The sequence below is a fragment of the Plasmopara halstedii genome, assembly GCF_900000015.1.
Source record: "Plasmopara halstedii genome assembly, contig: Scaffold_2881, whole genome shotgun sequence".
Classification (NCBI taxonomy): Eukaryota; Oomycota; class Peronosporomycetes; order Peronosporales; family Peronosporaceae; genus Plasmopara; species Plasmopara halstedii.
Genome location: NW_020189786.1, coordinates 342,292 through 352,482, shown reverse-complemented (window position 1 = coordinate 352,482; position 10,191 = coordinate 342,292). Strand labels below are relative to the sequence as shown.

The 10,191-nt window shown below is 43.0% G+C and overlaps 2 protein-coding genes across 2 annotated transcripts; both read left to right on the top strand.

The window, feature by feature from the left end:
- Positions 1–3,448: 3,448 nt before the first annotated feature.
- PHALS_05161 (RxLR-like protein) lies at positions 3,449–4,621 on the top strand (the record flags this gene model as incomplete). Its single annotated transcript, XM_024718837.1, has 1 exon — positions 3,449–4,621. The coding sequence occupies one exon, from the start codon at positions 3,449–3,451 to the stop codon at positions 4,619–4,621; it is 1,173 nt and encodes a 390-aa protein (XP_024584196.1).
- A 3,249-nt stretch (positions 4,622–7,870) lies between these two features.
- Positions 7,871–10,170, top strand: PHALS_05160 (uncharacterized protein; the record flags this gene model as incomplete). The annotated part of the gene is made up of 1 exon (XM_024718836.1): positions 7,871–10,170. A coding segment is annotated over one exon (2,300 nt), but the record flags the coding sequence as incomplete, so codon positions are not given.
- Positions 10,171–10,191: the final 21 nt, after the last annotated feature.

Here is a 10,191-nt window from a genome sequence, read left to right as displayed (position 1 = left end):
ACGGGACTCGAACTCGCAATCTCCCGCTTCGTAGGCGGATGCCTTATCCATTGGGCCAAGGGGACACTTTTGACTTCATGTCATCCCATATTTATTACGATCATTACTTAGCCACCAGCAAGTACGAAGAGCGAATTAAGTTTAAGACGGCTTCTGGATAACTATGACGCCACTCACAGATTCATCAATATTCATTTTGTCACTTCTTTGATGAACCGGGCAATCAAAGTTAAAAAGACCGATCCTTTGAGGGCTAAAGTCTCACGAGTGACTTCTACCACCACAGTCACAAGAGCCTATAACTGCCCCAACAGACCACCTTGCACCTACTGGGTTCCGGGGTCTCCCGAAGGCTTCGTGGTATTGGTACCACTTGACTCGGAACCATCACGACGAGAACCATATTGTGCGGTTTGCATCTCACGTGGACAATCACAGCTAGTGTGACCGAATGTTTGACATTTATAACAGCGAACTTGCTGCTTACAGACAGTCACCACGCTAAGATTTATTGGTACCGGAACTTCGGTAGCAGCAGTCACTGCTCTCATCAAATTGACCACATGCTTGACACTGACAGTAGTACTCACACAATGCAAGTATGATTGCATCTTCCAGAGTCGTCGGGCTTTGGTGGGAGACTTCAGTCATAGGAGGACCATAAGTGAGTCTTTACATAAACACAGGGACCATCACTGCCTCTAGCTATGGTTTGCTTGCCATACTGGCACGAAAAAACGGAGCTTCTGTACGACTATGTACAATGTGCCGTTGATTTGACGGCGTTAGAAAAACTTTGACCGCTATCGAAATGCCACATTTACGTTGATTCTATAACTCTTGGTATGTGGCAAGTAGCCAGGACAATTAACTTCCCATGCCATCGCCCAATCTTTCGCACGGCCATGTAAATGTGACATGGCAAAGGCCACTTGACTAAGGTCATCACGAATTTGAGTCTTCAGGATAGCGAGAATCATTTCTCGCTACCAGAACCCAAGCAGTTCATCTTTGTTTCCGTGAAACTTTTTCGCCTTGATTTTCACGGTACGTTCCATGTGTATCGACGGCGTCACCAGAAGGTGGTGGAAACGGCGTCAGTATGTTATGCGATAGAAATCCCAATAATTCCTGCTCATACACAGCAAAATTTGCTAAGCGTTGAGTCATCGCCCTTTGATCCAATTGAAGCATATCAAAGACCGTGTGATACAACAGAATTGGAAACGTATATACAACTATACGGGGTGTACAGTAAATGTAAGACACAATATGTGTAATGGAACCTAAACAATTAGTCTCACCAGCTTGATGAGTAGAAAACAACTCTTGACTAACGACAAGGTGATATGTATAGCGTTCGGGTTTGATGCAATGCATGTTGCGTCCTTATATGCTTTGAGATTGAAGTATTTGTGACACACACATGTCGGTGTCTTGAAGCGCATAGTACTTTTGCAACCCGTTTCCTTATCCCAGAGTTTGCTGAATAATAGCACTTGCCCATTTGTTGATCAACGCGTACTGCCCCCCCATTTTGAGACCTTCTAGTGCGGTGTAACGGGGTAACACGAACCCTGGTAACAAGGGTGTGTGTCACACGAGATGGGCATGGTGTGACTGCGCCCAAATAAGAATACGGTACGTGGCTGGGTAACCAGTAGTTATGCATGTATTTAGATTTTACTATATATTTTTGGAAAAATCTGTACATTTAAATTAAGGCGGCTTTGCCGCAGATAAAACAAATAAATACAGCTTACATTTCAAACAGAAGAGTTTATTAGCCTTGGTTTAAGGTTCTAACTACTCTTGGATGTAGCGGATTGCGATCCACTACACTCGTACTGGTTCTCGTGAAGAACGTAAGGTCGGTGACCTAAATTACGCTTCCTCTAAGAGCAAAGCTACGGCAGCCCCGCTGCATGCGGAATATCGCACGTGGTATTTTATTGCGCTACACTCCGTAGCAAAAAAACAGACTCAATCTCGTTACGAATGCTATCAATGCGCTAAGTGTGCGACGCTATGACTGTGAGCCGCAGTGAATAAACTGACTGAAGAGAGCGTAGTCGAAAGAATTCAATCCAATGCTGTGAGCCTTGCGACAAATACAGTAACTGTGGTCTACACGACTGAACTTCATCAACATTATATCAATTACGGTCGTAGTTACAAAGAGATCAGGTTTCACACTCGGCATTCCGATAAGAACACGTCCTGTGAGTTACTTGGATATGAGCGTTATCCTATGATTGCAACGCCGTAGAAATCTACTAATCATGTATGCCTATGCTTTGCGGTGTCGTCTTTTTATATAAAGGCAGCCAAACACAGTAAGGGATCAAGCATATCAATGAAAGCAAGCTAATTCACGTTGAATCATCACTAGTTATTCTACTGACAGTAACTACAGTAGCTAACCCACTGTGCTCACCTCAGTTTAGCAGAATCAAAATCCATGAGGGAAAGCCATCAAGTTTTCAATCGTGACACACAAGTCGCGTGGATCAGTCCAACTGATAACTGTACGCCTTGGCGTCTCATTTCAGCAATTCTTTCTTATTTCTGATGCCAACACCTATAGAACCCGATAATAAATGATGTATAGGCAATCGTCGGGACAACAAAAATGGCCACGATTCTACTGAATAGATCGTCGGATGTAAAAACTATCAACTTTTTCTCTGCAGAGCTACCTTAGATATCTACAAACTTATCACTTTTTAATTAGAAGCTCTGAATTAGCGTACCATCCACAACGTTTTCGAGATTTGGCAGATTTAAATGCTTGATTTGGACTAGTTCAAATTTCTTTCAAAACGGATAGTGTGGCAAAATGAAGTAGCAAACCATCGCAGCTTTTCTTTTTCCCCTAAAATCGTTAAACGTAAAGTAGGACGATCGACCATATCGTCTATCCGTGACACATAAAGTAGTTGACGACAGCCACGAACAGCAATTGCGCAATAAGGTTAGCACGAATACAACCTTATGGCCACCTCTATCAAATAATGCAAAATTTAATACAAGTCGTTGTCCTGTTTATAGCCTTCAAACTCAAAGTTACTTTCAGCCAAGAGAACAGTGCTAAGTTAGGTTCTTTAGCATTTGTGTTTTTCTGTCCATCCATCTGTCCTATCCAGATAAAAGGTCGCAATGAAAAAGCATTCCTTGATTGTCGAAGCATCGATAATGGCGATCGGACTTTACATGCAACGCGTCACAATAAGACAGCAAGATTGATGTAATGGGATAAGCTGCTCTCTCAGGTGCTCTGTAAACGCCTGCTTGCGTCTCTGTTCGCATTCAAGTATGAAATTATATTCTCTCATTGCCTTTGTCAAGGATGGTTGACATTAGGTAATTTCACGAGGACAAAACTCGAAAATCAAACGCATTATACACTCTTAAACTATCCACGCACTGCACACATTTATCGCAAATAATGAAGTTCGTCAGTAGTCTTGTTCTTACTGCTGTAGCAGTCACGGCCGCAAACGCTACCAACTCAAACAACCTTCGCTCAGAGAATTCCCACGCCTCAGATCCTACCACTGAAGGTGACTTTGATTGGCTATTTGAAAGCCCTGCAGACGTCCCGGCCAGCAAGAAAAACTTTGGCGAAAGCGACGTCAAGAGTTTCGATGCTGGCTCGAGTGTCAACGATATGGCCTGGCTCTTTGGTGACACTCACGTGGACATCCTTGCTGATATGAAAGACAAGAGTAATCCTGAGTCGGACGAAATTGAAAGGAAGAGAACCGTGAGTGATCCAATGTTTGAAAACATGGATCAAATTTTGCTGGCAGATACGATGGACGCAACTGATTCGAGCATTAAACAATTTCCTTTGGAAGACTTTCCACTGTTTGGCGACAAAAAGTCCGAGCCTAGTGACTCTCTGCTGACTGACGCCAACACTCTTCCTTCATCCAATGTCCTCAACCTAGATCTAGATCTAGCGAAGCTTATGAAATCACCCATCGCATCGGATAATGATGGCATATATGCGGAGGGTAACAAAATGGAGTCCCCGCCCGACAGCCAACACTTCCTATTCTTGAATGATCCTACCGAAGATCAGATCAAAAATCTTGATTCAACCACAGGGGAGTCGATTCACACCGATGACGACTTCTTCTTGAGTACTGACTTCGGTAGCCGTTCTCCTAAGGCGACGATCCCTACCATGACAGATGACACCTCGTTCACGTCCACTCCTACAACAGGGTTCGGCAAATTTGGAAGCATGATCAACGACATTATTGGAGCAATTACGACTGAGTTATCTCTCTTGAGTATGTATGAAGCTTTGAACGGATTGTTAAGCAATTTGATTGCTGATATCAGCAAGGGCACATTTCAGCTGACAAATGATGCTAAAAGTCTGACCACAAAGTCAACAGAGAAGAATCAATTGATTGACTTGACTTACGGGGACGAGCAGGAGAGCATGATTAATAAATTGCTTGACATGAACGACCCGACCCCTGTCAAGAGCACTGGATTGAAGAGAACAGTCCTATTCGTTTCTGAGTCCGCTCTTCGATTTGACGATCCACTTCAAATTAAGTCTGATTCAATTGAGGAAAGCCCACTGCAAGTCGAGAGAGCTTAAACAAGAAGAATATGTTTTGGTATTGCTTCGTGCGTGAGGTAGTTGGAAGTTCCAGTAGCGTTATGCATCAATAAAAATGAATTTTAAATCAAGTGATACGGTAAAGTAACGCACCAGATTTTAGTTTTGTAGCTTCATTGTGGGAACATTAAACAGAGTAGGTAATTTAGTAGCCAAAACTCTAAATTGAGCTGGTGCTGATCAGTCATGTTTTGAGGCTATGTGGTTATACTCTTTATGAACGAGGTTGAGAGTTAAAATGAAGGCATTTCATGCTTTTTGCAGGGCTAAGACACAACGAAATGTTGGCTTCCGTTTTGACGATATCAAGGATGACATTGATGACTGACTGGTTTGCAAGTTAATGTTAGCAAGCCAGGCGATGACATGAACTTTACTTAAAAGGTAATTTCTGTATGACGCACGAGAAATGCACATGCGCATCAGACATGTGATGCTTGCTCCATACCGTGCATACATTATATACAAGAAATGACTACTAAACACTCTTTCAAAAGGATTTTTTTGTATAAGCACCTTACCACAAGAGTCAATTAGCTTTCATGTACAGAGCCTACTCAGAACGTTGTGGGATATCATGATGGTAGCGTCTGTTATGCTGCGAATCACCACCTGTTTCTATAGTTTTGAGAGGCTGTAAGAGTCATAAGATGGAACATATGGCCATCGAAGGGTACGGGGATCAGCATCTTTTATTGCCTTGTAAGAAAGCAAGCGTACAAAATCGTTTCAGAGGTGACTGACTGGATATATCTGCAATATGTATTGAAAACGTATGGAGAGGTCCGAGACTATGCGAAGTGACGACACGTTTTGATTTTTTGCTGCATTCATGCTAAAACTTGCAATTATCTGCTCAGCAATGTCAACAAGATTTTTAACATTTGCCGGCGCTAAAATGTTGACGACGGCAAACATTCTGATAAAGCAGAAATTTTTAGCAGATTTCAATTAAAGGATGGCGTATGTATGCCAGCGTTAATTCGTAAGACGTTGGGCGAATGACATTTTAGGGTCTGCGCGGTTTACTCGAGAAGATGCAGTACAGCTCCTTAGAAAACCCATTGAGTCAATCAAGGAGGTGCTAGCTCACCAGATTGGTGATCGAATTCTTACAGTAAACAGCAGAGAAAGAAAGTATTGTGACAAATGGCTTAAGAGCTACTTCAAATGGACGATTGCATTTGAGTCTATAGCTTAGTATAATTTCTCTCATCAAGTCGTGTGAGATATTTGGCTGATATTGGGTTTTTATTTTGTCATGTGCTGCAAAGTCATCTTGATGTTGAGCAAAATGCGGCATATTCAGCTACAGCTTCAACACCTTGCAAAATTATAATCCTTGCAGCTACCAAGGGTCATTACCACACTTTTTGACTAGTTAGGTAGCTTCATCGTTGTTGTCGCTCTCACGTATATGTCAACTTTCAAAGTATCCTACTACATTCAAATGCAGCTACCCCAAAGCGATAGTTGACTGCACATAATAGTGGTGAAATTGATCACAAATGGGGTCGCTGATGTTAGTCATCAAGCATTATTGTGCTGTACTAGTAAATTAAGCCCTTGGGTACGACCAAACCAGTAGATGTTTTAATCAATGACTTCTTCCAAATAGCTGCTACATCTCAATTAATAATTCAGAAAGTCCGCTGGATCTTTCCGGTTGACTTTTGATAGATCCAAGAGCCATTAGTCCACAATTGGATACGACAATGACCGTGACACGCTAGGCTTAGATTACTTATTTTGAAAGCTCGCAAACGTGGTGCGTCCTTGCCTACTGAACAGACCAACCGTTGACTAAGAATCTAAGGGAAAGCACGGCTAACTTTGACAGGAAAATATAAGTGCTGCGTGTGCATTGCCTCTCCCCTCCTGTATGGATCTAAAGCAACTGACGATGTATTTCGAATGATTACGGGCGTTTCAAATACATGGTGGAACATCGTCTTGTTTTGAACGGCTGAGTTATGAATCTACAGCTAGAGAGTGCGACTGTCAATACGATTCTTTGAAAAGCTAAAAGAAGGGTGAAATACAAGTAGCCGTTGTCACATTCACATCTAGACTCTACGATCGTCCGAGTTTGACACAGCATTCACATTGGCGAGGCATTTTAAGTTCGTCAGGCTTTGGTTGTCCCAAAGTGAACCGCGTAAGTGTTCATTTAATCAACAAATCGTGTTTTGAGGGAAGAATGGCTAGCGTGTCTAAAAGCACGATAAATATGCGATTGTAAGCACGGCGATTCGTCCATGGGTTGTCCATGATTCATGTAACTCAGATATGTGTAATCAATTAATCAAGCGCGCTAGTAAGTTAGCTCACGACGTTTTCCAGGCCCTTGAAATATGTATCGAACAATCACAGAAAAAATGAATTGACACCACGTGCTACAGCGAACTTGCCGATCACAGTATCGCTGACCGTCATAAATGTCATGACTCAAACGTATCTAGATATGTCAGAGCAACCCAAATTCGGCTTGTGTAACAGTCACCTGGTGTTTCGAATCGCGTTCGAACATAAAAGGCAGAGCGGTCAAGATGTGGACTCGTTGCAATGTCTCAAAGTGGGAACAAACATCATCTCATGAAGAGACTGGGCATCGACAAGATGCCCACGCCGAAGTTGTTCAAAGCATCCATTCTCTATTTCAAGTTTTTCATCAACGTTTTGGCCACTGAGTCTTTAGAAGTGTCACAAGTTTTGTTGGGATGACATTCTACGTTTACTTAACCTTGATACTGCTCTGTAGGTAAAGCGGAAAATCGTATATTTATTTAGTATGGACATAGCGCGATCTGTCATACGTAATGTTGGGATTAACGTGGTTTATACTATAAGAACAGGTAATTCCACTGCATTGACGTTGCATTGGTACGCATAAACTGTGCTACCCAAATTTCACAATTACTTTCCATCGTTCTGACCGAAATATTACAATATCGTTGGTCCATAATTTTGCCTTAAAGTCATCGCTATTAAAAAAACAGAAACAGAAAGCAAGTAGGCTAGAAATGGATGCATGTTTCTTGATAGTTCTGAGAAATGTTGACGTACACATCATTGTTGGTTCCTCTTCAGGGTTTCGTAAGCAAAAGTTATAATTTGACTTTGTAAAATTTCTCAAAAGATTAAAATTCTAGTCACCCAATAGTTACTATTAAGCTCGTAGGTTTTCTGTCAGGATGGGGAAGCTTGCAGGATTATTGTCGGGATGGGATGCTTGCAGGATTCATCTTGGGATGGGACCAAAAGTCAGTTCGAAAGCGCTCATTCTTTGATCTGCAAGCCCCTCTCATCCTCGCTCGTCTTGGCATGAAGATAGCAAGTAAAAGTCTTTTACTAGCGGCGCTCGCCGTCACGGCTGCCCACGCCGGTAGTCCATATCTGCGCTCATCGGGCTCGGAAGGTCTTGAAGACGAGTTAAATGATTTTGAAAATGAAGACATGACTGTTAAAGGAGGCAAGACGAAACCTACGTCAGATGACATGTTATCGGGATTCATTTCGGATAAAATTGACATCTCAGACACTGCATTAAGCAATGACGCCACAAAGAAAATGTTTTCGAAGAACAGCCCGATCATTACTGATGTTAATGCTGGTAGTACGGGTAAAGACGTGGATGAACCTTTCCTTCAGATGGAAGATGCTCCGATAGAGTCTACCACCAACAAAGATGACGACACCTTAGCTATGAAGTCGACCGTGTCGGATGACAACATTGGCGATGGTAGTATGACTGACAATTTGGCAAACAATCCATTTCAGATGGAAGATGTTCCAAGTGAGTCTACAACAAACGATGACGACGATAGCTTAGCCACAAAATCGGCTATGACAGACGATGACAATGTAGTTGGAAGCATGAGTGGCGACAATCTTAACGATTCAGTTTCAGAGGATGATATCCGAGACTGGTTTCCCAAGGAGATGTTAGGCCCGGACAAAGGCATTTTTTTTGAGAATATGTTGAAAAACATGCTTGACCCCAGCCGTGAGCAGAAGCCGGTCAAAATTGGTGATCACTCCATCCTATTCAGCGTGTCTGACGACGGTAGCGACGTGTCCATGCATTGGGATGTTGTTCCGGAGGATTTCACAGCTAATAGCGACGACAACAGCTTGGCCGCGGAATCAATTGTGATGGATGATAACATTGACGATGGTAGTATGACTGACAATTTGGCTAACAGTCCATTCCAGATGGAAGATGTTCCAAGTGAGTCTACAACAAACGATGACGACGATATATTAGCCACAAAGACGGCCATGACAGACGATGACAATGTAGCTGGGAGCATGACTGGCGACATTCTCGACAATCCACTTCGGATGGATGATGTCTCGGACGAGCCTAATCCTGACGAATTCATGGGCTCGGACAGCGACCTTGATCTAGAAAAAATTCTCAATACCGTCACTGACCCCAGTCGTGAGGTAAAGACGCCCAACTTTGACAACGACTTTGTCGCATTAAACATGGCTAACGACGGTAGCAACACTCCCCTTCAGAAGGATGATGTTTTGGAGGATTCCACAAACAACATAGATGACGACAGCTTAGCTACAAAGCCGACCGTGACTGATGACAACATTGGCGATGGTAGTATGACTGATAACAATCCATTCCAGATGGAGAATGTTCCAGATGAGTCTACAACGAACGATGACGGCGATATCTTAGCCACAAAGACGGCCATGACAGACGATGACAATGTAGCTGGGAGCATGACAGGCGACATTCTCGACAATCCACTTCGGAAGGATGATGTCTCGGACGATCCAAATACTGACGAATTCATGGGCTCGGACAGCGACCTTGATCTAGAAAAAATCCTCAATACCGTCACTGACCCCAGTCGTGAGGTAAAGGCGCCCAACTTTGACGACCACTTTGTCTCATTAAACATGGCTAACGACGGTAGCAACATTCCCCTTCAGAAGGATGATGTTTTGGAGGATTCCACAAACAACATAGATGACGACAGCTTAGCTACAAAGCCGACCGTGTCTGATGACAACATTGGCGATGGTAGTATGACTGATAACAATCCATTCCAGATGGAAAATGTTCCAGATGAGTCTACAACAAACGATGACGACGATATCTTAGCCACAAAATCGGCTATGACAGACGATGACATTATAGTTGGAAGCATGAGTGGCGACAATCTTAACGATCCGATTTCGGAGGATGATATCGCAGACTTGCTTCCTAAGGAGATGTTAGGCCCGGATAAAGGCGTTTTTTTTGAGAATATACTGGGTATCGTGCTTGACCCCAGCCGTGAGGAGAAGCCGGTCAAAATTGGTGATCAATCCATCCTATTCAGCGTATCTGACGACGGTAGCTACAATTCTATTCGCTGGGATGATGTTCCGAATGATTCCACAACTAACAGCGACGACAACAGCTTGGCCGCGATATCAATCTTGATGGATGATAACATTGACGATGGTAGTATGACTGACAATTTGGCTAACAATCCATTCCAGATGGAAGATGTTCCAAGTGAGTCTACAACAAACGATGACGG